Source organism: Oryctolagus cuniculus, chromosome 10 (assembly GCF_051225735.1).
Source record: "Oryctolagus cuniculus isolate XC-2025 breed Fujian yellow rabbit chromosome 10, ASM5122573v1, whole genome shotgun sequence".
In the NCBI taxonomy this organism is placed as follows: Eukaryota; Metazoa; Chordata; class Mammalia; order Lagomorpha; family Leporidae; genus Oryctolagus; species Oryctolagus cuniculus.
In genome coordinates this window covers 110,526,064-110,553,900 of record NC_142876.1, presented here as the reverse complement: position 1 = coordinate 110,553,900, position 27,837 = coordinate 110,526,064, and the positions used below count along the sequence as shown (strand labels likewise).

The following is a 27,837-nucleotide window of genomic DNA, read 5'->3' as shown; positions in this document are numbered from 1 at the left end:
CCAGGTGCTTGGACTCCTGCACTCGCTTGGGAGACCAGGAGGAAGCACCTGGCTCCTGGCTTCAGATCAGCGCAGTGCCGGCCGTAGCGGCCATTTGGGGGGTGAACCAACGGAAGGAAGACCTTTCTCTCTGTCTCTCTCACTGTCTAACTCAAATTAAAAAAAATCTTTAAAAAATAATAAAAATTATTGCTGAATAAAAGCCTGCGTGCAATAAAGAACATTGGTTTTTTTAAAAAGAAAGGCAGAAATCGGACCACGATGGGAACTGGCGGTGGGGTGTGCAGACCCGTTTCCCGCTCCTGCCCACAGCCCCGCCCCTCCGCGCGGTCCTGCCACTATCCGTGGCCCCGCCCCTCCCCGCGGCCCCGCCCCTGCCCACGGTCCTGCCCTATCCGCTGTCCCGCCCCCGCCCGCGGCCCCGCCCCTCCGCGCGGTCCTGCCCCTATCCGCGGCCCCGCCCCCGCCCGCCGTCCCGCCCCTGCCCGAGGCTCCGCTGCCCCGCCCCTGCCCGCGGTCCTGCGCCGGCGCCGAGGCCGGGGGCGGAGCCGGCCGGGCCGGGCGGGCTGGGCTCTTCCCGCTTCCTCCCGGGGCTGCGCGCTGCTTCGCCGGCGCCCGGAGCGCCCTCCTCCAGCCGCTTTCTGGCCGCGGACCAGGTTCGCACGCGGACGGGGTAAGGGCGGCCCTGCGGCAGCGCCCGGGGACCGGGGAGCCGGGGCGGAGGGCTGGCAAGCCGGGGGCGCGCTGGAGGGGGCTCCGGCGGGAGGGCGCGGGTGGTGGGTCCGCTCTGGGCGCGGGCAGCACCCCCGGGGCCCGGGGCTGGGACGCCTTGGGGACAGCAGGAGGGACTCGGGAGCAGGGGCAGCCGGTAGGCGGCGGCCCGGTCCTGCGGTGGCGCCTTGGCTGGCCGTGCGTCCAGGGAGCGCTCGGCGCCCCACACTCGGCTCCGTCCAGGATCCTGCCCTTTTAGGTGGTGTCTGAGCCAGGGATCGCACGCTGCGTCCGCCGAGGTCGTCCAGCACCCTGAGACCCGCGCCCTCACCTGGGGTGCAGGTGCAGCCGCGCTGGGCCAGTGCCGGTCCCGGTTCTGCCGGTGCTGCTGGCTGGGCTGTGCGCACCGCCCGTGGACGGCGGGAGCGCCTTGATGGGCCGGGCTGCTGGTCAGTTGGGCCAGCTTCCCGGTGACCAGGGTGCCGTTAACTGGTCAGCCCTGATCTGGGTCCTCGGAGGGGGCTCGGACCCCTGGGCCGTGCCCACGCCTACCCATAGCGTGCCCTGTCCTGTGCACACGCAACTGTGCTAAAGTTTAACTTAAAAATTAGGCACGGGGAGGGGTCAACCACGGAAGCTAACGATAGAAGGACCCAGTGTAGGAGTGATGCTGCTGCCTGGGGGGGCCTTACCCATAAGCACCCGCTGTCAATCACAAGCAGGACGCCTGCCAGGGGACTGATGGATGGGCAGCGCGTGCGGCGTGGGAGTGCCCGGGGTGCACTGCACAAGGGACTGTCCGTGTCCTGCGAGGCGCCCAGCAGGACAGGGCGCGATTTTACCGCGCTGGGCGGGACGCGGTGCAGTGTACAACTCAAGGAGTTGTTCATTTCTGGAATTTTCCGTTCAGTATTCTCAGTGCTTGCTGGCGGCAGGTACTGGAGCCCCTGTTTGGGATTGCCTCAGAAAGTTCCATTTTTCCAGGGGTACGCGAGGACGTGGGCTCCGGAATATTCCCAGTGATGCGCAGGGCGCTTGCCGGGCTGGGGGGGGGGGGCGCTGGGCGGAGCCTTGGTCCCCGCCTCCAGGTGCATGGGCGCAGGCGTGGCTCTGCCTCCCTGTCTTGGGTGAGCACTGGACTGGGAGGTGCTGGGGCCGGGACCAGACTGGGCGGTGGGCGGTGCTTGCACTGGATGCTAAGATGGTGCCCAGAAGCCTGCGTTCAAGGCCAGCCTCGAAGAGTGGCTGGGTGCTTCTGAGTGACAGTGTCCATTTCCTTCTCCGTGGCCTGGCAGGTGGCCCCAGGTGGCTGCCCCACCCCCTCGAAGCCTGCTCACGCTGGGGAGGGTCTCTAGGTCCGGGCGTCTCCCAGCTCCTGGTACTTTGGGCTGCAAAGTTGTTCATTGTAGGAGCTGTCCTGGAGTACCCCTTCCCTGCTGTGACAACCAGAGGTTGCCTGATGTCCCCTGGGAGGGCGGCACCCCCAGGGGCGACTCCTCTGCACCCCGCAGGCTGGCTCACTGCTGTGCAGCCTATGCCCACAGCCCCCTCTCCACGCAGGAGCCCCTGCAGGCTGAACTTCCGGCCTTGGTCCGTGCATTCTGAGTGACACTCATGACAGGCGAGCACGTGCACCTTGCAAAACGCGCCCAGGGCCTCTCTGTGGGGATGTGAGGTCCCTGCCGGTTGACCATGGCGTGCCCGATGCACTAAGGGGCACAGAGCAGGTGGGTGCTGAAGATCAGCAGGCCGTGCCCGTCACCCCAGAGGTCACCCTGGCCAGACCTTTCTGTGGGCACCCTGTCCCCTGTGCACAGTTCCAGGAGCCATTCCCACTGGACAGGTGCTCCCAGAGCTCTTTCCTTGTTGGACGCATAACTCTGGCTGGGTGCTCTCCTGTAGGCTGGGCACCTGCCACTGTCCAGGCAGAGCTGCCGTGGGTGCTCCTGGGCCAGCTCCCTGCGCACACAGGTGAGGGATTCACCATGACTGCCCCCTGTTTGGGGGTCGTGGTCACAGCCCAGTCTCCCTTCTCTGAGACTGGCACATGGTCCCCCTTAGTGGATGTGTGGCCCTTTTCCTGCCTCTGCCACGGCGCCCTCTGGTGGTGAGGTGAGGCACTTCAGGCCTGTTCCCTGCTCTTCCCCACTTCCCTACCAGGGAGCTGGCTGGGCTGAGCTGCTCCTACTGGCCTTTGCCTCTTTCTCTGTGTGTGTGTGTTTTTTTTTCCCTGTTCCTTATTGATTTGTGGGAGGTTTTTGTTTGTTTGTTTGTTTTGTTTTCTTGCACACTCAACCTTTGTCTTTCCTGCTGGTTCCAAATACTGTCTCCTAGGGCTTGTTTCCAAATGTTATTTACATGTCTTTGAAGTTTGTGGTCAAGTCCATCATCAGCCTCCTGCCCTAGGTTTTTGCTTTTGGGGTGTGTGTGCATATAGGTGTGTGTGCCTGCTCTAACCTTTTGGGTTCAAAGGTCTTTGACCGTCCTGGACCAAGCCCTGGCTGCCAGCCTGGGAGCTGGACAAAGCAGCTTCCGAGGGTTCTGCCCCAGGCCCGGCACCTAACCCTGTGTAAGCCCTGCCTCCATGCTGTGACGTCCTCACTACGCAGGCAGCCGCTGAGAAGACGTCAAGAGCCTACTTTCCGCCAACTGGTCATGACCCATTTTTTTTTTTCCACAGCTGATAAATTAAGAACCTACACATTTCCCCAGTTCCCCAGACAGTGAAACATTGAATGTGTGTGTATTGAACCCATCTGAACATTTAATTAAAACCATTAACCTGAAGCTGGTGCTGTGGCATACTGGTCTAAGCCTCTGCCTGCAGCACCGGCATCCCATATGGGCGCCAGTTCAAGTCCTGGCTGCTCCACTTCCAATCCAGCTCTCTGCTATGGCCTGGGAAAGCAGTAGAAGATGGCCCAAGTGCTTGGGCCCCTGCACCCGCGTGGGAGACCCGGAGAAAGCTCCTGGCCCCTGGCTCCAGATCAGCCAGATTCATTGCTGCCATTTGGGGAGTGAACCAGCAGATGGAAGACCTCTCTGTCTCTCCCTCTCTATGTCTGTAACTCTACCTCTCAAATAAATAAGTAAGTAAATAAACCTTATTTTTAAAAAAAAAAGACAAGACATGGTCTAGTGGTTCAAGGAGCAACCTTAAAAAAAAATAACCACTAACCTGACTGATAAACCAAGTTCCCATGATGCTTTCCGTGTGCACCCGGTGCCGATGTGGTTCTGACACTGTTGCTGCACTTACGTGAAAGCTGATGGCCGGGCTCAGCCCTCCTGGGGAGGCTGCAGATGCACTTGGCTCCCTTCGCCTGTGCTTTCCACGTGTAGATGTGGAGACCGTCCAAACACTGCTGCCTTTGTACTGAACACGTGCAGATGTTTTTCTTATCATTAGTCCCTAAGCATTACAGTATAACAGTCCTTTTTTAAAAAAAAAATTTATTTTATTTATTTGAAAGAGTTATAGTGACAGGTGGAGCCAGAGGGAGAGGGAGAGGGAGAGGGAGAGTCTTCCATCTGCTGGTTCACTCCCCAGATGGCCGCAATGGCCGGAGCTGAGCTGATTCGAAGCCAGGAGCCAGGAGATTTTTCCAGGTCTTCCACAAGGGTGCAGGAACCCAAGAACTTGGGCCATCTTCCCAGGCCACAGCAGAGAGCTGGATCAGAAGTGGAGCAGCCAGTACTCAAACCAGCGCACATATGGGCTGCCGGCACTGCAGGCTGGGGATTTAACCCACTGTGCCACAGCACCAGCTCCAGTATAACAACTCTTTTTGAAGAGTTTCCATTGCATTAAGTTGTTTTTTTTTTAAAGATATATTTATTTAATTGAAAGATTTACAGAGAGGCAGAGGCACAGAGAGAGAGAGAGAGAGAGAGAGAGAGAGAAAGAAGTTTCCATCTGCTGTTTCACTCCCCAAATGGCCACAACTGCCAGAGCTGGGCCAATCTGAAGCCAGGAGCCAGGAGCTTCCTCTGGGTCTCCCATATGGGTGCAGGGACCCAAGCACTTGGGCCATCTTCTACTGCTTTCCCAGGCCATAGCAGAGAGCTGGATTGGAAGTAGAGCAGCCGGGACTCGAACTGGCGCCCATATGGGCTGGTGGCACTGCAGGCTATGGCTTTACCCTCCACACCACAGCGCTGGCCCCTGCATTAAAGTCTTAGAAGCACTCGAGAGATGACTTCCGGTTTACTGGAGGATGGCGCATAGGGAATGTGCAGGGGCTGTGCCGTTTTCTATAAGGGGCGGAGCATCCTTGACATCTGCTCTGTGTGTGTGTTTCTGTGTGTCTGTGTATATGTGTGTGTGTCAGTGTGTGTGTATGTCTCTGTGTGTATATGTCTGTGTGTGTGTGTGTGTATGTGTCTGTTTCTGTGTGTCTGTGTGTTGGTATGTATGTCTCTATGTCTGTGTGTGTGTGTCAGTTTGTGTGTCTGTGTGTATATGTGTCTGTCTCTGTGTGTGTCTGTGTGTGTGTGTGTGTGTGTGCTGGGTTCCCAGGACTGAGTCTGGGTCAGGCACTGGGCCTGGGCTGTGTGTCTTCAGGCTGAGCCTGCGCGGTCACAGGCTGTCATGGCAGGAGCCCGTGATGGTCGTGTCTCTACGGACTTGTCTCTGGTTGGTTTTCTCGAGAGATTCCGTGCCTGCCCCGGCAGGGAGGGGCTCCAGGTGGGCCTGGCGGGCCGCCCCCGCCCGCCCCGGTTTCCTGGTACATTAGGAAACTCATCTGTGCTGCCGCCGCTCTCAGCACAGTTAGCGAGGTCGAGCGAGGTCTCGGCCGCTTGGGGACGAGGCAGTGACGCTGTGTGGCTCTTGTGCCGTGATCGCTACGTTCTTTGCCAAGTTGGGGTCTTGTTTATTTGTTTATCTATAATTCATTTGAGAGGGAGAGAGACTGAGACACTGCACATCCCCTGACTCACTCCCCAAATGCCTGGGAGCCAGAAACTCCATTCAGGTCTCCCAGCGGCCAACCTGCTGCTGGCCAGGGTGCCCGTTAGCAGGACGCCGGAGCTGGGACTTGAGCCCAGGCTCTCTGATACGGGATGCGGTCACCCACGTGGTGTCAACCTTGGAGCCTGCCCAGAGTTCACCAAGATTTGGCATTGATTCCCTAGCTGCCCAGCAGGCTTCGTTAAGTGAAGATTCTGGTCTCTGGCTTTTCTTTGGAGGTGCCGTTTGGATTCCTGGTGCGGGCTCCGTGTTGGTAGGTCTGTTCATAGTTAACTTCTTCTCGAGTCATTTTTGTGGGTTTGCTTGTTTCTAGCGATCTGTGTGTTTTCTGATCTGCTGGCTTCATAGTATCCTCTTGCAATGGTTACTCTTCAAGTTTGTTAGTATCGTCCCCTGTTTCACTCCCAACTGCGGATTTGAGCGTCTCTCTGTCTTCCCAGTCAGTTCAGCTAAAGGTGTGTCAGTTTTGTTGATCTCGCCTAGGACATGGCTTTTGGTTTTCCTGCATCTCTCCATTGTTTTTCAATTCTCCATTCCATTTATTACCACTCTAATCTAAATTTCCTCCTACTTCCCACGTAACCTTTTTGGGTTTTGTTTGCTCCTCTTTTTCATGTCACTGAAGGTGGAAGATTAATGTATTATTAATAATTATTATTAATATAATTTAAGGTCTTTTAAAGCTAGATTTTGGCATCGACAGCTATACATTTTCCTCTGAGCACTGCGCTTACCACACCTTGTAAGTTTAGCCTTGTTGTGTTTTCATTTCGTTGCTCTCTGAGAATTTCCTCATTTCTTTTGTGGGTTTTATGGCTGACTCATCAGTTATCTGGGTGTGTCGTTTTATTCCCCCGTGTGTGTGAATTTCCCGAGTGTCATTCCATTGCTGATTTCTAATTTCCGCTGCAGTTGGAGAACGTCCCTCGTGCGACGTGAATCCCTTTAAATGCGTTCAAACTTGTTTACTTGCCTAACGGGGGTCCCTCACACGAGGCCTTGTGGATACACTTGGTATGTGCCACTTTGCACTGTGTAAGCCGCTGGTCTACCCAGGGCTGCTCTCTCTCTCTGCTGTGAACATGTCCTGTTTTGGGTGGTGTCTTTTGGAGCTAATTCGCCTACAGTGTGGTTCAAGTCTGGTGTTGATCTAATGGCCCCGCCAGTTATTGGTAGTGGAGCACTCGGGTCTCCAACTATTGCTGTTGAATTTTCTTTCCCTCAGTCTCTCAGGTTATGCTTTGTGTATTTTGAGACTCTTGTGTTAGGTGTATGTGTTTATTCTTGCGATATGGTCTGGGCAGATGTATGTCGGATAGCCGCCTTTGCAGTAACAGTTTTTGTCCTGATGTCTGTTTCGCCAGATATTTACTAAACCACTCCAGCTCTCTCCTGGTTGCTGTTTGCATGATTTGTCTTTTTAAGTCCTTTTACTTCTGTTCGTTTACATTTAGTGTAATGTTATTTCATATGTATCTTTTCAAGGTAGGACTTAGGTCTGTCACATTGCTGTTTGTCTTCTGTGTGTCTCACGTCTTTTTCTCTATTTCTCCATTATTTCTTTCCTTTGCAATACATAGGCATGTTCCAGTGTCTCATTTTTAGTCTGCCTTTTTTTTTTAGTACACAAATATGTCTGTGCCTTTAAACCAACTCTCTGTATAGCGACCCGGGCCGTGCTGTTCCCGTGTGTGTGGTTCCAGCGTGGTGCGGCAGACCCTCTTGTACTGGGGAGTGCTACCACGGAGTCTCTCGGTCTTCAGAGTCCACAGTTTGCTGAGGGCTTGTGCCTTTTCTCCACTTTTGCATCTTTGCTCCTCAGCTTGGATAATCTCTTGACTTACCTTCCAGTTCAGGGTATTTTCCCTTTTTTCTTCCTAATACTTATTTTTAACTGACACACAGTTATACGTATTTGTGACATACCCGTCAGGAAAGAAGAGGCAGAGCTGAAGCCACAGACCAGGTTTAGTCGGTGGAATAAAGCCTGGGAGGGGCTCACCCCTGGGGGAACACGTGGTGGAGAGAGCGCCCCCTCCTGGACAGACTAGTGGGTTCTGTAGTGCAGCGTGGCTGCGAGGGACGTGGGCGTCTGAGCTAGAGCTGGACTTGGGCCCGTTGTAAAAGTCCTGGAGATCACAGTGGGAGCTGAGGCCGGACTCGGGCTGCTGAGATGGGGGAGCGAGCTTGGGAGGAGTGGGGGGAGTGCCAGGGTGATGGCGGGACTCTTCAGGGAGGGGTGTGTCCAGCAGTCCATGCAGGGTGGGGCTGGATCACAGGGCAGAGGCCTGGGGGCCTGGCTGTGATGTAGGCGAGAGGTCACCATAGATCCCCGCTCCGTCAGTGGGACGTTTTGATACATATATGCACCGTGTACTGTTCATATCTATCTTTTCAAACTTTTAGCACTTCTTTGTGGCGAAAACCCTCAACACCCTTTCTCCTTACTTTTTTGAAATGTAAATAATTGTTCTGCCCAGTCAGATCAGCTGTGAGCTCCTCTAAGAAATGCCTTCTGGCTGTACCTTTTAGCATTTCCTTTTGGTTGCTTTTAAAGCTAATGTTAATCTCTCTGCTGACATTCCCAGTCTGAGTAGAGATCGTGGTAGTGCTTGGAGCATACGTCCAGTTTCCGTGTGGTCGGCCTGACATGTGGGTTTCCCGGGCACACCCTCAGCTGCTCCCGTCCTGCACGGCGTCCGTGCTTTCCTGCCTCTGCCTGACCCTTGGGTTTGGTTGGAAAGGGGACGTTTTAAATAACACAGTGTGGCGGCTCCCGGAACGGGATTCCTCCCTCTGCCCAGCGCTTCCCCCTGCCACCGCTCGTTGACTGAGTGCAAGCAGTCAGTTGTCGCATGTGGCCCCTGAAATCCCTGCTTAGCGGTCTGCTGGAGGTGGCTTCGAGGTTCCCGGGGGCCCTGTGCGTCTTCTGCCACCAGGGCGGCACTTGACAAAGGGTCCCTAGCCTCCACCTCTGCCCTAGGCTGCCCCATGCGAGGGTAGGAAGTTCAGTCCCCGGCGCGTCTTCCTAAGCTTTCCCGTTGGTCTGTCCCAGCCGTGACCCAGGGCCAGTGGCCAGGAGGCTCATTGATTGGCAGTGTCTCCCCCACCCCGGCAGGCGTCTAAGAGCCATGAACTCCAAGTTGCGTGACATACAGGGGGCCCTATGGGGTGGGGCGGGGTCTTCCAGGGAGCCCCAGAGGGGTGAGGTAGCAGCACCCTCCAGGCCGCTGGTTCGCTCGGAGGGAGAGGTGAGTATGAAGGTTGCAGGCCAAGGTCACCATGGCTGGGATTCAGCCACTATTGTTGGATAGTGACTCCCTGGGTGGCTGCGTTCTGGCATTCTGTAACCCCCTTGATTGAGAGAGCTTGGCAGGTTTTCTAGTTCAGTTGATGGAAGAGGGTTTTTCAGCAGTCCTGGCTCCCCTGCTGCGGCTGCCTCCAGCTCATATCCACCTGCTTCTAGAACGTTCTCCCGTAGGATGCTTTGTCTTCACCCCCATGCTAGTGGAACAACTGTCTATGGGGGTGCAGGAGCCCAAGGGAGGGGCTGCGGGTCGGAGGGAGCGGCACCAGCCCGGAGAATTCTGCCCTTGAACCTGTTGCTTTCTTCTCACAGGTGGGGGCCACCAGGGGGCCTATCTGCACGCAGATGGAAGGGACGAAGCCCCGGCAGCGGAGGCCCGAGGGCTGCAGTCGGCCAGAGGAGCAGGGGCTGCCGCCCGCGCTCAGCACAGGCGGACCCCCCGCGGCCTCAGAAGATGGGCTTCAGAGGGTCCCTGCATGTCAGCTCGCGGCCCCCAAGCCCACCGACCCTGAGGCCGGCAGGGAGACAGCCTGGACCATTGGGCTGCAGGTGGCGCCGCCCTTTCTGTGTGCCGGCCTGGGGCTGTCCTGCGCGGGCGTGCTGCTGGACTACTTCCAGGTGAGTGGGAGCTGAGTGGGGTCGCCAGCCTCTCTGTGTCGCCCAGCGGGCGCGCACCTGCTGTTAGACTCAGCTTCGTGGGCCCGGGGGTGGCCTCATCGGGTACCACTTTGTGTATTGGGCAAGATTCTTTTTTAAAGATTAGTTTTATTTATTTGAAAGGCAGAGTTAGAGAGAGAGAGAGAGATCGATCGATCGATTGATCTATCGATCTTCTATTGCTGGTTTTCTTTCCAAATGGCTGCAGCAGCCAGGGCTGAACCAGGCTGAAGCTAGGAGCCAGGAGGTTCCTCCAGGTCTCCCATGCAGGTGCAGGGGCCCAAGCACTTGGGCCATCTTCCACTGCTTTCCCAGGCCATAGCAGAGAGCTGGCTCAGAAACAGAGCAGCAGGACTCGAACCGGCGCCCATGTGGGATGCTGGTGTCGCAGGCGGTGGCTTTACCTGCTGTGCCACAACGCCGGGTCTGGTTGCTTGCATTTGTGCCATGTGGCCTTTCCATCTTCCAAGCCGGCAGTGGAGAAGCGTCCCTTATGTGGAGTCCCTGTCACGTCCCCATCTCTGACCTCAGGAAGCACCTGCCTTTCTTGGAGGGCTCACCTGGCCCAGGCCAGCTCACTCGGGCTCGCCTCCCTTCTCTAAAGTCCGAGAGAGTTACTCTCTGGAATGCACAGAACAGGCAGGGGTCCAGAGTCTAGAAAACAAGAAAGAGGGGTGCAGTGGTCAGGATGCCCAGGCCCCAGGGGTAGCATGGGGTGACCGTGATGTGTACATGTCGGGGAATGCTGGGAGAGTCTTCAGGCAGAGACCCCAGTCCTACAGAGACACACATCAGCCTAGGAAGGCTGGGAGGCCCAGCGGGTTGCCTAGAGGAGGTTACACAAGGGGAGGGAGGGAAGCTGGTAGGAGACACAGGCGGAGCGGGGGTGGCCTGTTTACCTGTGTAAGGGGGAGGGATCCCGCTCAGAGGTTAGGGGGGTGGTGGACACAGCACCTCCTGGGTGGGCGAGGGCCACAGCGGCTTCTTTCCATACATCGCAGTGTGCGCAGGAGGCGGCCCCACGCCCTGCAGGGCCACACGGGGAATTGCGCTCCTGGGCGGAGCAGCGCAGGCGCTGTGGTTCCAGCAGGTGGCGAGCCCTGCCTCCTCCCGGGGCCTCGTCTGAATGACTCTATGAGGCAGCAGGACTGAAGGCCAGGGCTCAGGGTGAGCAGGGACAGTGCCTGCGCTGTGATAAGGAGCAGGGCTTGGCCCGGGGCCCTTATCTGTGGGAGCAAAGCCTGGTGGGGAAGTGGCCGCTCGCGGTCCTCCTGCTTTGCCCAGACGGCAGTGGTGAGCTCACCCGCAGTGGCCCCAGCTCTCCTAGACACTGCCTAAAAGCTTGGCGGTGGCGAGACCATGGGGGATAGAAGCGCCTGCCTTGGCGGGTTGTTGACCAGGAGGGAGGGGGCCTCTGGGCCGGTGAGGACATTTGGGGGACCTGGTGGTGTGGCTGTGGGGTGCATGGATGAATCGTGCCTGTGGCACTAGCGGCAGCGGGCAGGGGTCTGTGTGCCTCCTTGGGAGGTGCGGATGGCGCCACCGCCTGGCCACAGCATCCCAAGTGACTGCTTAAGGTTTAGCCGCCAGTGCTCACCCCGGGTGGGCCTCGCCCTTGCCTGGAACTTTCTGGAGGAGAGATGGAGAGCAGTGGCCCCCCACCGAGCTCCGCCACGGGTTACAGTGGTGATGCCAGCCACGGAGGGTCTGTGTGGTTTCTGTTGCTGCCCCATCCCCCACGCATCCCCAGGTAGCCAAAGGCTCTTGGGGTGGACCAGCTCCTGGCAAGAAACTGAGCCCAGGGAGACTGCTGCCCCCTGCAGGTGGGATGTGCCAGAGGGTGGAGACTGGGCTCTGTCCTGTCGGAAGGAGGCCTTGCTGGGCTTGGGTGCTGTCCCAAAGGCGGGACAGGCAGCCAGCAACGGAGCTCACAGGCGGGGAGCCCGTGGGAGCCTGTTTCAGGAGAGCCCCGCATGTGGCCGGCAGCAGGACAGCCCTGCGTGTGGCCGGCAGCAGGACAGCCCCGCGTGTGGCCGGCAGCAGGACAGCCCCGCGTGTGGCCGGCAGCAGGAGAGCCCCGCGTGTGGCCGGCAGGACAGCCCTGCGTGTGGCCGGCAGCAGGACAGCCCCGCGTGTGGCCGGCAGAAGGAGAGCCCTGCGTGTGGCCGGCAGTAGGAAGCCCCACGTGTGGCCAGCAGTAGCTACCCCATTGGTGCCTGGGGTGGCACTGAGGAGGGCATTTGCCGTGTGGACAGAGACAGCGTTGCAGCCGCTGTGCGTGGTCTGGACGCCCTGCGAGCTGATCAGGAGCTGGCCAAGCCCCGCTCCCTGGCGAAGCAGCTGTGAAGGCACTCGGAGGAGGAGTGACAGATGCTTCTGGAAGCTTTAACTGGACGGGGTCCGTTCAAGAAGCCAGTTAGCAGGTGGCAGCGTCCCCGGGTGGAAGAAATAGACATGTCAGCTGCAGGACCCCGAAAGGCCTGGGAGACGCCGGACTTGCCCAGAGGGTCCCCCGCTGCCTGTTCCCTGCGTCAGGTGGAGCGGCGCCCCGTGTCCCGGGTCGTCTTCAGGAAGTTCGTCAAGGCAGGAGGCCTTGCTCGTAGGGTAACGGGAGCGCCTCGTGACTTGCTTGTGTGCCCGCGGTGTGTCCTCAGGTGGACCTCGTCGGAGGAGGACGACATGTGGGTGGTCTCACACCTGTGCTGTTAAGCTCTCCTCGGCAAAGGCTGCGGGGGACGACGGGGCTGTCAAGGGGCCTCCTGGGTGGCCTGGAAAGAGCGTGTTGTTTCTCTTTGGAGGTGAAGGTCATTGCCGCTGAGAGGCTGTTGATTAGCAGCCAAATCTGTAGCAGCAGAATATTTACTGGTTGCCGATTGGGTGGCTCTGGAGGTCTTCACAGAGGGGACCGCCACATTAAGGCTGTGTCCCTGCACCGTGCGCCTCCATTCATTCTTCCCAAGCTAAGGGAGAGACCAGATTGGACTGGTGAGCAGCAGAGTCGTCATCACGTCTTCATTAAGTGAGTCTCGTATAATCAGTGTCGCTTCTTGAAGGTCACGTTGGAATTCCATCGGGTGGTGCTAACTGTCTCAGCTGGGACTGGGTCCGCGGGGTCCCCTCTTGTCATGAGGCAGGGCAGGGCGCAAGAGGTGGGAGCACCTGCCAGACACAGGCGACCCGTGAGGGCCCTTATTTCTGGGCGGTCAGTGGTAGTGCTTGCTTGGGGTAAGAAGGCCCCTGGGGTGGGGCGGAGGAAGGAGACGGGGAGCAAGTTCAAGGTCAACGGCCAGCTGGTGATTGGCAGTTGCATCCTGAGCAGCCTTGGCCTGTCAGGGAACCAGTTAGTTAGCAATTAGCGGGTAGTTAAACTGCCCAGGTGCCCCCCAGTCGGGTTGGAGTGTCTGCGCACCTTGCCAGTTGGGGAGGGAGGGGGCCTCGCCCAGGGACATGGGGATGGCGAGCCTGGGACACCCCGCCCTGCGCACATGAGAGTGACAGCAGGTTCTGACTCCCACGCACGCACAGCCTGGGGAGAGGCCAGCACAGGCCTGTGAGGCCACACCGAAGGTTGCATTCGGGGGCAGAGTGGCCAGCAGACTTTGTCGTGCGAGGAGTGTGGCCAAGCCTACGGGAGCGCGGGATCACCTTTCTTAAATAATTCCGTGAGGGACAGGACTGAAACCCACGGCAGGGGGCATGGGGCATGGTCCCCTTGACCAGGAGGGGTGTGTGGCAGGGCCTTGTCCACGGGAGCCTGTGGCCAGGCCATGTGAAGCCCCTTTGGTTTCACCAGGGGCGGAGGCCGTACACCCTCCTCCTGGTGGGTGTGGCTGAGTTTTCTAGCATTCTGCTTATTGGCGTAGTCATCTCTCAGGCCACGTGTGAGTGTGTGTGCTCAGGGCTGTGCTGGTCCCCGGAGCAGGGCCTGGCCCTCGGGCTGCCCACCCTGGGGAGTGGCAGGTGGCAGGTGTGGAAGTCAGGGCCCAGCCGCTGTGCTGGACAGAGAGGCAAGCTGCCCGCCAGCTGAACCGCGACAGGAGCGGCTGGGAGGAGTCCCCGGGGGTTGGGCGTGAGCGATTCCTTCAGTTTCACCTGCGGGCGGCTTTGCCAGCCGAGATCAGAAGAATAAAGAACCTTTCGAGTTCTTCACGTTGCTGACGGGGAGCAGTGGGCTGTCCACGTCTAGGGGACCCCAGGAAAGGACTAGCAGCAGGACTGGCAGGCCTGCCCTTCCCAAGGCCTCTGCCCGCCTGTCACTGTCCCTGGACCCCCTGCTAAAGTCTCTCACACACTCCCTCCCCCGGCAATGAAGGGGTTGGAGGAGCTGACCTCGTGCAAGGCCCTGACTCTGAGCTGCCAGGTGCCGAAGCTCCCTGGGGTTCTCCTGAGCCTGGCGGGGAAGCCCCCACGGAGCCCCCCACCCTCTGTGCCTTGGGTTGTGGGCTGGGCTCGAGGCCCGGAGGGAGCCGGGGGCTTGTTCTGGGTCCCCGGGAGATCATGTGATGCCTGACCCAGATGCAGCGCAGCGCGGAGCCCCGTTCACGCCGCTGAGCTATCTTTAAAGTCGCCTGCTCCATCTGCCGCGCGGCGGCCCCGCCGGCCGTGTTGACGGCTCGTGTTCTCACGTGCCGCCGGAGAGTCGTGTTTCCCAGCGGAGTGCTCGTGTCACTCACACGCTGCGTCTTCCCACGTGGTCACTCCTTTCACTCAACACGATTAGTGTTGGTGACAGGCTGTTTTTGGATGGCTTTGAAGAAAACTACGGAATTGTCAGAGAGTACAGAAAATTATAAAGGGATGCAGAGGTCGGTCTGTGTAGTCTTTCTGTAAAGTCGTCAGGATTCAGTCCGGGGGCCGGATCTAAATCTAATCATAAATCCCTTCCCAGAGGCCCCACCTCCAAATACGATCCTGGCGTTGGGTTCCCACCCCCTTAGTGCCGCTAACCTAGGACGTCGCGGGTCATGGCAAGGCTCCTAATGGTTGCACGTTCTGTCACACTCTGGGACCACATAGAAAACTGTGGAGTGATGCCTGGTCCCCGGGGGTCGCTGCAGCCGGGCCTGGGGAGCGGGGCTCTCACCGCAGGTGTTCAGCGGCCAGAGACACCGGGCCAGGCTAGAGGGACCTCCCTTACACTGGCCGACTTCGGTGACGTCTCCCTCGGGAATGGGCCGTTTCTTGTGGCCCTCTACTGGTCAAACTCTCGCTGGAGCAAGCTGAGCCAAGCCGTGGCTGGGGTAGCAGTGGCAGGCGGGGGGCGCAGGGGCCGGGAGGGAGGGTGGAGAGTCTGAGACTCCTGCCAGGAGTGAGTGAGGGTCTTAGGCCCCTGATGCTCACCTGCGTGTGGTAGTGGGCCACTGCGCCCCCTCCTGGGGCCTGCCTTTTCCCACTGGCAAAAACAGAAGGTCGCACTTCCTGTGAACATCTTAGCAGTGTTTTGAGAGTCCACTGAGAAAATGTGGAATGGCCTTGAGAAACATGGACTGCTACAAAGGGAACAGCAGGCCAGCCATCCGTCCATCTGTCCGTCTGTCCGTCCACCTGTGCCTCCATCCTTCTATCCACCCACCTATCTGTGGGTCCATCTTTCCTTCCATCCATCCACCTGCCTATCTTTGCGTCCATCCCTCCCCCATCCATTCATCCGTCCATCCCTCTATCCATCTCTCCGTGCCCCCCTCCTTTCACCCATCCACCCGTATGTCCGTCTGTCCGTTGATCCACGCACCCACCCCTCCATCCCCCATCCATCCACACATCCATCCCCTCATCTACCTGTATGTCCGTCTGTCCGTTGATCCACGCACCCACCCCTCCATCCCTCTGCGGGCGGAGTGCTTGCCTGTGGTTGAACCTGCTCTGTGCTCTCGTTAGTCCTGGCTTCCTTCAGAGCACTCACCACAGGCCACCTTTGCATTTTCATCTTTAGGATTAGCTACAGAACTGGGAAGCTCCACACACATCTGCTTGGGTCTCGAGCGTGCCCTGGCACTTAGACCAGCGCCTGGAAAGGAGTGGGGCCGTGAGTTCCATGCTGCGGAGTAAACCCGTGCGTCACTCCCCGCTCTGAAGATCCCAGCATTCCAGTCCCACGGGCTCCCTTCTTGGCGGGGGGGTGGGGTGGGGTGGGGGGAGTAGGCACGCGTGCAAATGCCTGCTTCTCTTGGGCCACAGTGGGACCTGCCCCTAGGGAGGTGCAGAAAGAGGACCGTGGAAACCCTGGGGGAAACTGAGGCAGCACCTTGGTTGGCCCTGGGCCACGTGGTGCCCCGGAGAGTGGAGGAGCGTGGGCAGAGCCCGTGTGAGGCTCCGGGAGAAGTCCTGCGTGTGCAGGAATTCTTTATTTATTTCAAAGGCAGAGCGACAGGGAGACAGAGCAAGATCCTCCATCTGCCTGTTCACTCCTCAGATGGCCACGACAGCCAGGGTGGGGCCGGGCCGAGGCCAGGGGCCAGGTGTTACATCCGACTCTCCCATGTGGGTGGCAGCGGCCCAAGCACTTGGGCCATCTTCTGCTGCTTTGCCAGGCCATTAGCAGGGAGCTGGATCAGAAGCACAGTAGCCGGGACTCGAACCAGCGCCCATAGGGGATGCCGGCACCACAGCAGGGTTCTCTGTGCTACGCGGCAGCGCCGGCCCTGAATACCTCTTTCTTAGGTCGTGAGCGAGTGGCCTCCTCACTGCACGGACGTGGCCTGTTCATGGGAAGACTGCGTTGGCTTTGGTGGGACGACGGGTTGGAGGTGACGAGGGTCATGGGGAGGTGGCGTCCTTGGGCTGCAGCAGAGGACAGAGATGGGGGAGGGTTGGATTTGGGCGCAGGAAGGGTGGACATGTAATTGAGTGAGGTGCACTTTTCTGACGGAACCAGTCCCAAGGCAGGGAGCCCGGGGGGAGGGGGTTTAGGAAGGAATGATCGTGAGAGACTTGGGTCTGGGGGACTGCCTGTCTGCGAGGTGGTCCGGAAGCTCAGGGAAGGACCTGGGCTGCAGTGAGGGGCGTCTGGGGGTTGCTGGCGTATCTGAAATGCGCGGGATCAAGGGTGGGGATGAGGCCTGCTAGCAGTTCTCTGCTCGCTGCTCTGCCGTGTGGGCCAGGTTCAGCGCAGCGGCCGCTCTGCCCTGTGCGGCGGCCGTGGCTGCCGGGCCCGGCCGGGAGAGTGCACTCATGTGACGGGGGGAGCTGTTGCTGCGACCTTGACCGCGCTGCTGGCTCCCTTGCCTGGGGCCTCTCGTGCCACAGCCCGGTCCTCCACACAGCACGGGAGCAGAGCATCCCGAGAGGTGGGGGACGGAGCTGCCCGTTCCCTAAGAGACTGACCACACAGCGGCCCTCCTGCAGCGTCCAGCCGTCAGGGCGGTCCCAGCGCGGAGGGCAAGGTCAGAGACACCGACTTGGAATGGGAAGGGTGCCCAGGAGGTTTGGGCCCCCTCGTGCCTGGCTCCCAGGAGGAGCTGTGGGGTGACCGAGTCAATGGAGGGTATGGGCCAAGGGTCAGCGGGAGCGACGCCGGTGGCCGGGGCGGCAGGCCCTGGAGTTTGTGGGGAGCGCAGCTCGGCCTGTGGAGGTCAGCAGGATTGCTGTTGTGGGGGCGGCACATGGGAACCTTAGCCGGGGTAGGGGGGCTGTCTGACGGAGGAGACCCCTTAAAGCGCCTGAGTGCAGTGGTTTAGATAGGCCTGGACGCGAGGCCTGAGGCGGGGCGGGGTCCCCAGGGGTCATGGCTGTGGCGCTGACTCTCAGCTGTGGGCTTCCGCTGTCTGTGGCCTCGATCCCTGCTGCCAGCTGCCCTCAGGCCCGACATTCTGTTTCTGGCGCCTGTGGAATACACAGGGTTCACAGCCAACAATAGAATCCCCAGGGGTCAGAGGTGACTCCCCTGGGCAGGGGCTCATCTTCAGTCCGGGAGAAGGGGGTGCCACTTTGGAAGCACGCTGGCGTGTCCCCGGGGCTGCATCTCCCCTGGGAACATGGCCCTTGCCTGTGGCCATGGGCCCCTCCCTGGACACTGCCACGGAAGTGACCACAGGGTGTGGCTTTCTTCTGCAGACCTGCCGACTCCCTGAGGGCCTGTGGCACTGCCCCAAGGACATGGATCCTCTGAACTGAGGTCTCCCAGGCCCTTCCATGCCCAGAGCGGGGCAGCCCAGGACACACGTGCAGAGGGCGGCGGCCAAGCCCGTGTGGGCGCTCACCGAGGCCAGGCCCACGTGGGCTCTGTTTGTGCCCAGGCTGAGCCCGCGTGGGCCGGGCTGCCGGACGCCGTCAAGGTCACTGCTGAGGGACAGCGAGCCTCCCTGGCAGGCAGGCAGCCACTCCCGGAGGAGCACCTGCCTGGGGGTGTGGACAGCAGAGGCTGGCCGAGGCGGGGTGCCACGCTGGCCTGTGTCCCTCTCTCGTCTGCCCTGGCTCTCAGCTGAGGCGCCGTCGGGACCCTCCACAGGCGCAGGGCCCCGGGAAGCCCGGATCTGCGTGGACGTCCTGGGAAGAGCATCCCCACGCGTGGCCGAGGCAGAGAGCAGACCCGAGGCCCCGGGGCTTGGCGCCTCGCCCTGGGAATGTGACCGACGGCCCCACCATGGTGGTCACACAGCTGAACCTGAGGTTCCGCTTCCAGAACAGGAAACTGCGCGGCGTCAGCTGTGAGCTCCTCCGGTATCCCCACGGGGTCCTGCCCGAGACCTTCCTCACCATGACGGGCCAGGTCGTGCTGCCCATCCTGCTGTCCACTCTGGGCATGATGACAGCCGGCCTGGTGATGAACACAGTACAGGTGCGTGCGGGGCACCTGGGGCAGGGGGAGCAGGAGCCCAGGTGGCCGGGCTCCACGGCTGGGGCCAGGCTGGGACCCCGACGGGCAGCAGCCAAGCCTGGCCTGACCGCACAAGGGTCCTGGATGCTGGTGGAGCTGGCGGGAGGGTCCCCCCTCCTCCATTCCTTGACCCCTGAGGTTCCCAGAGCATCCTGGTGATGACGCTCCCTGAAGGTTAGCCGCGGGAGGCCCGTCGTGCTGTGGGGGTGGGCAGGAGCTCTGACCGCTGCCTCCCCGTGCTGTGGGCTCCTCAGGCAGCGTCCGCTGCTTGCAGGTGGGGGATTTGGCGGCTCCTGGCCTTGGTTTCCCTGACAGTGAAATGGCCTGCCTCACTGAGTGCCGAGGCCCAGGTGGTGTTGTGGTCCCAGGGGGATGGGATGGGGGATGGGAGTCCTCCCACCCTGGGTCCTCACGGGGGTGTTGGGGGGAAGCATGAGGTGGGGAGCCGTGCCCGGGCCCCAGGTTCTCTGAGCCCGTTGTTCCTCGTGGGCCATTGCCGCCCTGGGCTCGGCTCTGCTCATGTGTCTGGATCGGTGAGATTTTTTTGGCTTTGTCCACTTCAACTTCCATCGTCCAGTTGCCGTATCGTTCTAGAATGAAACTAGAAAGCAGGCGAATGCCGCAGAGGCTGGCCTGAGTCTTGGCGTCTTGGTGTGGATCAGGTTTCCGCGCACAAGGAGTTCCGCTGTGTGAGACGGCTTTGTGACCCCAAGATCACGCTTACACCTAGCAGGGCCGGCTGCGCCTCACGCTGCCACGGCGTCTCCCTGCTGGAGCAGGGTGCACGGTGCCCAGAGGGCTTCCCAGCCTCTGAGTGCCAGCTCACACGCTCTGGGGGCTTCTCCCCGCGCCGCCCGGTGTGTGGGACCCCGAGCCTGTCTCAGGGCTGAGGGGCTGGCCCGCTGTCAGGAGACCCAGTGCCTCTGTGGGATTACGACCCGAAGCCCTGTCTTCCCCCCGGCAGCTTCACCCATGCCCGGACACCACCTTGCTGGCACTGGGCTGAGCCTCTGTTGTCACCACGTTTACGGCCGCCTTTGGGGCAGCAGCACAGTGAACCTGGCCCCTCCTGTCGTTGCCACCTGCTGATTCACTCCCCAGATGCTGATGACGGCTGGGGCTGGGCCAGGCCCCAAGCCAGGAGTCAGGAACCGGGGACTCCATCCACGTCTCCCAAGTGGGTGGCGGGAACCCAAGTACTTGAGCCGTCACCTGCTGCCTCCCCGAGTGTGCCCTGGCAGGAAGCTTAGTCTGAAGCAGAGATGGAACTTGAACCTGCGCACCCTGATAGGGCAGGGAGGCATCTCAAGTGGCTACTCAACTCTCTGAGCCACCACGGCTGCCCCTGCATGCTTCTTTGTAATGCCCCAGTCTCTGTGGTCTAAGGGGGCATCTGTCAGGTGGGCTGGGCGGGGCTGGAGGCAGTGAGCTGACGCTTGCAGCGCCTGGAAAGGAATTAGGAGAAGCTGAGAGGGGGCCTTGGGGGTACAGGACCCACGAAAGACAGAGACACTGCTGGCAGTGAGATGTGTGGACAGAGACGTGGGGGGGGGGGTGAGAGCGTGCCTGTGTGAAGAGGAGGGGACGGCGGAGGGGCTGGCTGCTGACCTGGGGGGCAGACACTGGGCAGGCGGGAGGTGGAGGAACCGTCTACTCGATCTTAGGTCAGCGCTGAGTACAAGGGGGAAATTGTGTATGTGTGGGTTTAAAAAAAAATCATTTGTTTCAAAATAATATTTGTTTCAGTGTTGTATATTACGGATGTTTAGAAAATCACACAACTCAAAGGCGATGCACCTGTATAACCCGGGCCATCCCCCAGGGGGCGCCACTGCTCTGACTTTAGTCCTGTGGGCTCCTACTGGCTGCTCTTGAGATAGGAGATGGCTCGCAATGTCCTTGGGCACGTGTGGGGGCCTTCCTGTGCGCTGGGTGTATTCTTGGGTGGGACTGGCCGTGAAGGGTTAACCTGGCCGCATTTCATGGTCATATTTGTGCGGTGAAACACGATGCCCTGGAGGGTGAGGCTGGGGGCAGCAGGGGAGAGCCCGGAGGCCATGACCTCATCCAGAGCCCCCGGGTGCGCGAGCCGTGGTTGCCAAGGAGGCTCGGCCCCACTCAGCGCTGCTGCAGGGGTGGTGCAGGATTTCAGAGTTGCCATGACCTCAGGGGCAGGTCGGGGGGGGGGGCAGGAAAGGGTTAATCCCTGGCTGGCAGAGCAGGGGCTCCCAGTGCGGTAGGTGGGCTGAGGCCACCCAGAGCCACCAGCTCCAGCCCAGGCCAGCAGAAGGTGTCTTTGCTTTGGCTTCAAGGGACAGAAAACCTCACTCACAGTGACTCTGAGAACAAGGGCACGTGGATTCTCTCCATCAGGACGTCCCGAGAACAGACAGCTGCACACTGGTCAGTGCACTGGGCTCATGGCGTCCCCTCCTCTCGCCGCTGCCCCATTTCCCTCCCTCATCTGCATGACAAATCCGCCAGGCTGCAGTGACAAAGCCCCGCCCAGCACTGGCTTGCATGGTGGACACGAGTCCCCGGGCGTGGAGACAGAGGCACAGGCAGCCTTGGCTCCTTGGCCTGCTCCCACCTTCCCTGTGTGTGTACCTGCGTCCCACTCTCCTCATGGGGGTGCCCATCACGGTGGGCAGGCCCGCCCACATGACCCCGTCTGCACGGGGTCTCTCTTTAGTGAGCCCGTCTCTAAGTAGAGCAATGTTTGAGGAAGAGGAGGGTAAGCCTTCGACATGCATTCTGGGGAGGGCGCGGCTCATCCGGTCTTTATTGTCCCCTGCATGGCTGTGGGACGCCTGATGTGACAGGCACAGAGTCTGCCCAGAACTGTGTCATGGCTCACACAGCCACCTGCAAGGACAAGGGACCGCGGGGAGTCCAGATCCCCTCCCCAGCACCCTCCTGAGGCCTCTCGGTGACAGACAGGCCTGCGTGGAGCAGGTGCAGGTGCCGTTGGGGGAGGTGACCCTGGGTGTGCAGGGGAGAACACAAGGCTTGGAGGCAGAGAGTGCGGACAGAAGGGAGAAGGGAAAACAGAGCACGGAGGGAGTCAGACGCAAAGGTCGGGAGTGGACGGGGCCGGAGGTGGCGTTTGCTGGTGGCTAAGATGTTGCTCGTGGTGCCCATATTGGAGTGCCCACCTTGTGTCAGCTCTGCTCCCGATTCCGGCTTCGGTGTCTGAAGTCCCTGGGTCCCTGCCACCTACATGGGAGACCTGGGTTGTGGTCTTGGCTCCTGGTTTCAGCCTGGCCTAGCTCTGGTCATTTGGAGAGTGGCCCGGAGGATAGGAACTTGTTTGCTTTCTCTCTCTCTCTTCACATGCATACCTACCTACGTACATACACGAATAATATTTTTTTTTTAAAGTTCAGGTGGAGGAGGAGGAGGCCCCAGTGCAGGCGGACATGAGCCTTGAAAGGGGCCGGGGTAGGACCGGGAGGGCCTGTCCATGAGGGTCAGAGGGGACAGAGAGTGCTCGTGTCAGGGGTGCTTCCCCATGTTGGGGGGGACAGCGCCACCACACAGGGAGAGCAGGGTTCTGGAGACTGGAGAGCCCAGGGATTTACCCAACGGGAGGTGGCCTGGAGGAGGGTGGAGGGCAGAGCTGCAGGGCTGTGGGAGGGGGGCCATCCAGGTGCTGTTGGTGCTGGAGAGGGAACCTGGTCGCAGGGGGAGGGTGTCGCTGCAGGGGAGGGGGAGGCTGGGAGCAGTTTCTTTGACTTTGGGTCTTGTATGTGGGCAGTGCACACAGGCGCACCACCACCAGGCTGCAGGCGGGCGGCCGAGGGCACCCGTGGAGGGCACACAGGGAGGTGCTGCGGTGTCCAAGCCAGCCCGGACATGCTCGTGGGAGTGCACGGGCAGTGGCCATGGCGTCCTGTGCCGGAGGCTGTGTGGGGCTAGAGGACAGGGTGGACGCTGGGCCTCTGATAAGGGCTGCACTTCCTCGTCTGCTGGTGCTTTCCTAGCCGGCAGTCAGAAGTCCCTCAGCCTTGCAGAGGTCAAGGGAGAAGCTGAGCAGCCACACAGTGGGCCGGCTTCATTGACTTGGCACACCCAGGAGCCTTGGAAGGCATCGGGCCTGGTTAGGCATGGATGGCTCTCCTGCGCCCCCTAGAGGCCAAGTGAATTTGCACACCTTTGCTTTGCTCTCCTGGGGAGAAGGGGCCAAGAACCCCGGCCTCCTGTTTTCCAAAACCAGGAGCAGCTGCTGGCGCAGGGGCCACAGATCATCAGGGCCAGGAAGAGAAAAGAAATCAGTCAGCTCATATGCAGGATTTCAAAAACTGATTTTGAACAGCAGTCTACGTCTAGAATTGTCTTCTCCACAAACAGATCTTTCTAAGCGTGAGTCCCTTTCATTCTGTTTTTTTAAAATTTTGTTTACGTATGATGGAGACCCGGGCCTCTGTCATTCTGACCCTCACACTCGGCGCCTCTGCATGGGAGCGGAGGGTCACGGCCGCGGCAGCCTGGCGGTGACAGCCCGTCTAAGGCAGTGCTACTCTGCAGCCCCCGTTGTCCTGCTAGGAGTGACCGGGTCTCCCGATTCACGAGACTCGCCCAACTCTGACAATGGCGACTCATTTGTACCTCTGCGAGCTGGCACGTCATGCACATTCCCACGTCATGCAGTCCCAGGGGAGAGTTTGCAGTGGGGTCCAACCAGCAGGCCTCGGACGTGGCCCAGCCCCTGGTTTCCCTGGCTTCCAAGGGTCAGAGGCAAAGAGGACACGCGTGAGGCCACCAGTGCTGACCTGGGAACCGCACTGAATCCTCCCCAGCCTCTGGCCGTGCCAGAGACTGCCCAGCACTGATGTGCACTTCCTAGGGAGCAAGAAGGAACTCGCCGAGGGTCCTCTCAAGCCGCCTCCAGAGAGCCCACACTCGGCGCGCCCGGCTTCACCTGCTCCTCGCTTCTCTCCCAGCACTGGCCCGTGTTTCTGGAGGTGAAGGACCTGCTGACGCTGGTGCCGCCGCTCGTGGGCCTGAAGGGGAACCTGGAAATGACGCTGGCCTCGCGACTCTCCACGGCCGTAAGTTGACCCCTGCACGGCCACGGCCGCCCTCAGCCCGGGGATGACGCCTTGCCATCACCGTCCACTTGCCGTGATTGCAGTGGGCGGGCTGCGCTCTTGGAAGCGACAAGGGGTCAGCTCCTGCCTGGGGGTGCCGTCTGTGGCCTCCTCCCCGCTCCTCCTCCTGCCTGCCCATAGCTGGACAGGACAGGGGCTGGGAGCTCAGGTGCCTGTAGTTCCTGCTCTCTCTGGAGTGTCAGCTGACAGTGCATGCCCTGTGCACCCCGGAGTCTGTGTGCTGCCCTGCTCCCCGCCAGCCCTCTGGGCCCCGGCCCAGCTCCTGCCCACGGTCACCCAGCAGGGCCGGTGAGCACTACAGGCCTAAGGGAGGGTTTCACACAGGAGCTAGGCAGCGTCAATCACCCCAAACAATCTCTTCCCCAGACTGCTTCCGGGGTGTCCTGGCCTTGGGCCACCCCCTCTGAGCTCGTCACCAGCACAGCTCCCAGGGTTGCCCACTCTGGGCGTCTCTCCGCACTGTCCCTGGGGTTGGAATTCCATTCTTGCTGTTCTAGGAGATGCTTCCCCACCCTGCTCACCTGCTCCCTTGGCATCCACAGCACCGGGGGTGGGGGAGGGGAGGGTGTGAGAGCTGCAGAGGCCCCCAGAGACGTGCAGGTGGGTGGTCCCTGGAACCTGTGCTTGTGACTGCGCAGGGAGGAGGGGTCTTTGCAGGTGGGATTGCCTTGAGGACCTGGGCATGGGTGCGTGCCCTGGGTCATCCCCGTGGGCCCCGTGTGGCCTCAGGGCCCTCAGGGGAGGTAGATGGAAGAGCGAAGGGCAGGTGATGGGAGCCCAGCCCCAGACCCTGGCGCGGAGGAGCAGCTGGGAAGGGTGGGGCAACAGCCCCTCCCCGGGGCTCTGCAGGGAGGCCATTCTGCCCACGCCTGGTTTTTTTCTCCCATGAGTCCTTGCAGGCCCCTGCCTGGCAGAACTGTAAGAGCACAGATTTCTGTTCCTTTAGGCCAGTGGATTTGTCACCGCAGCAAGAGAAAAGTATTGTGTGGGGCTGCTTCGTGCAGAGCCTGCGGGACCTTGAAGTGCTGTGAGCACCCCTGCACACAGGCGCACACGTGCACACACGCATATGCACGTGTGTGCGTGGCTGTGGTCAGTGTGTGGGAGGGGGGATGCTGGGAGGAATCTCTCCATGGAGGTTTCAGTGTGGCATTTTTCTTGCATAATGCGTCTTGCTTGCCTTCTGCCTATTTTTTAAGAAAATCTTTACTCTTACTGATTTGAAAGGCACGGACAGACAGAGCTTCCAAATACACATTCCTTCCCCACGTGCCTGCTACAGCCAAGGCTGGGCCAGGCCACAGCCAGCAGCCAGGACCTCAGTGCAGTGTCCTACGTGGGTGGCAAGACCCACATACCTGAGCCGTGGCTGCGGCCCTGCAGGGTGTGCGTTAGCAGGATGTGGCCCCTGGGGCTGATAAAAGCAAGAGTTAAAACCACACACACTGTGCAACTCGGGGGGTGGGAAAGCCCAAGGAGCCCGCTGCCCCCACATGTGTTCCCACAGCCCACCTGAGGTGGGATCACTCACCTGCTCTCAGCAGGAGGGACCCGAGGCCTGGCACCAGCTACGTGAGGTGTCCCCAGCAGCTGATGCACCCAAGCCGACAAAACAGAGCTCCCCTTCTTGTAGAAAGAAAAGCAAGGCCCAAGCTGGATGGCAGGAGGCACTGTGTGTGCTTCGTCCCTCGAGCCCAGGATGGGAGGCCCTCGGCAGCCAGGAAGTGCGTGTTCTTTGAAGTCTTTCCTTACGGGCGTCTCGAGGTTTGCTGTGGCCCGTGGTGCCGAGTTCGGAGCCAGCTGCTGTTGGCGCAGGAGAAAGTTGTGTTTCTGTTCTTGGTTTTGTTTTTTATCCCATGAGAAGAGGGATTTAGCTACGTTCCTTAAGCGATGTTACTGCAGAGGTGGCGGTCTTTGGAGCTCCGTGTAGCTGGAGGGGACGGCAGGGAATTGGCAGTGGGGGTGACCGTGGCCAAAGACCCAGCTTCCCAGCAGGAGGCCTTCCCCCGAGGTCTGCACGTGAGCTTGAGAGTCAGAGATGGCCTTGAACTTAGCGGCAGTGCGCCTGCCCCCGTGTGTGTGCCCCTGAGCGTGTGCGTGTCCGTGTGTGTGCTCACGGGTGGGACGCATGGGAGTAGGGCCCGGCTTTGGGCCCGGCTGGAGCCCTTTTTCTGCTTTGTTCTCCCCCCTAGGCCAACACCGGACAGATCGATGACCCCCAGGAAAAACACAGACTCATCAGCAGCAACCTGGCGCTTGTGCAGGTGAGGCTGCTGGGGGAGGCGGGGGGGGGGGCCTGCAGGCCAAGTGTACCCCAGCTTTCAGGACTGGTGACCTCCTGTCTACCCCACGGCCACCAGCTGGCATGGGGACCCAGCTGCCTCCGGGCCACCACTGCGTGCAAGGTCCCCCGGCCCCCTCTCCCTTCTTTCCTGGTGACATCTTCAGGGATTTGCTGATTGAGTGGTACTCCCAGGAACCCCGAGGCCCGCCTCACGGCGCAGCAGGTTAAGCCGTGGATTGCGATACAGGCAACCAGGATGGGAGTGGGAGTTTGGGTCCGTGCTACTCTGCTACGGACCCAGCTTCCTGCTGATGGCCTGGGAAGGCAGCGGAGGATGTCCCAAGTGCTTGGGCCCCTGCACCCATGTGGAGACCCCATTGGAGTTCTTGGCTCTTGGCTTTGGCCTGGTCCAGCTTTGGCTGTTGTGGCCATTTAGGGGAGTGAACCAACACGTGGGAGATGGTGTGTGTGTATGTGTGTGTGTCTCCCAGTCTCTTTGTTGTTCAGCCATTCAAGTAAATATATAAATAAATCCATCTTTTTTTAACAAAATTCCTGGAAAATGGAATTGAAATATATATATATATTTTTTTATTTTTTATTTTTTATTTTTTGGTTTTCTGGGAACCCGTGCATCATTTGTTCTTCACTCCATTTTCCAGGAGCTCTTAGAAGGCCCCCCATCCTTGTTCCTCCATCCCTGGCAGCCACGCGGTGCTCACAGCTCCTCTTTGCGCTGTGTGGCTGTCGGAGTACCTGTCCCGCTGGTGGTCCTTCCTGCGCTGGCCTGTAACCACGCTCTCCCCTTTCCTCCTGGGCGCTGGCGGCTCCTCCCTGCCTGCCCAGCCCCCTCCCTCTTCCTCCTCAGCCTCTGGGAGACGCGTGCATACTGCTTATTCCTCAGAACCTCCTGCCAGACCCTCGAGGGGCTGAGGTCTCACCCTGGAACTTATTACACAGGCTGCAGCCCGGGGCGGGGGCATGGGGAGGAGGCTGGTGGCTGCAGCTGCACAGCAGGCAGGTGCATCCCAGGGCCTTGGGGCCCCTGTGTGGCTGTGTGTCCCCACTGTGAGGCTAGCAGGACACCCACTTGGCGTTCTCACCTGGGTTCCGGAACCCCTCGTGTGACTTTCCAGGTGTCTCCTCTCCCTGTCCCAGAGGCAACCCCCTCGCCCACCCTCCTCATGCTCCCCTCCCTCTGTGGTCCCCAGCTCTGCTCTCCTGGGAGCCAGAAGCCGAGGGGTCTCGGGCATCACCCCAGTGTCTGTGAAATGGGCCGCAGAGGTTTCGCTGGTGTGTGTGTGGGGGTGGGAGGGTTGGGGGGATGGCGTCTGCTGGCACCGACTGCCCTAGGGGCTTCCCAGGTAACCAGGTTGGGACCCTGCGACCCTCAGCCACTGCTCACCCCTCGCCCTGAGCGGCCGGCCATGTGCTGTCCTTGATTCCAGCCCTGCCCCCTCCCTTCACCTCTCCTCGCCGCCTCTCCCCTCTGCCCCGTGACTACAGCTCCATCCCCAAGTTCCTCCTCTGCTCAGCCACCTGCTGGCCTTTTCTTTATTCTTGAAAATATTTGTTTATTTGACCACACTCAGCCCCTGGTTCCCGCCCTAAGTGCCTGCACTGGCTGCGGCTGGGCCGGGCCAACCACAGCTGGGAGCTGGGGCCCCAGCCAGGTCCCCCGGGGGTGGGAGCCCAGGCACTCCAAGATGGCACCTGGGCGTCTGAACTGCGAGGCCAGGTGCCGGCTCCGCAGCTGTTTCTTGTCTGCAGTGGCTGTGCATGTGTGCGCCCGGAGATAATACCAAAAGAGGTGGCCTCACAGTTTTTTTACACCAAAAATAAATGTGTGTTTTATGTACCATCTCCGTGAGCTTTATGAAGTACCGTATTTCAAAGTATCATATTTGTATGTATTAGTTTTCTGTGTTTTTAATTTTTTTTTTAATTTCAGAATCTAACAGAGGCAGAGACCCACAGGGG

At 60.0% G+C, this 27,837-nt stretch overlaps 1 protein-coding gene across 6 annotated transcripts in view; it reads left to right on the top strand.

The window, feature by feature from the left end:
• Positions 1-518: 518 nt before the first annotated feature.
• SLC41A3 (solute carrier family 41 member 3) overlaps positions 519-27,837 on the top strand; it is a 58,442-nt gene continuing 31,123 nt past the window's right edge. For 2 of the 6 annotated variants that reach the window (XM_089306561.1, XM_002713135.6), the window contains exons 1-4: positions 519-673; positions 9,303-9,608; positions 23,406-23,513; positions 25,766-25,837. In XM_089306561.1, the coding sequence (XP_089162687.1) occupies positions 9,336-9,608; positions 23,406-23,513; positions 25,766-25,837 (453 nt within the window). In that variant the 5' untranslated portion in view covers positions 519-673; positions 9,303-9,335. Of the gene's footprint in view, positions 674-9,302; positions 9,609-18,017; positions 18,424-23,308; positions 23,514-25,765; positions 25,838-27,837 lie in introns of those variants that run through there. The other 4 variants (XM_070049998.2, XM_070049999.2, XM_089306562.1 and 1 more) reach the window with 4 other exon arrangements.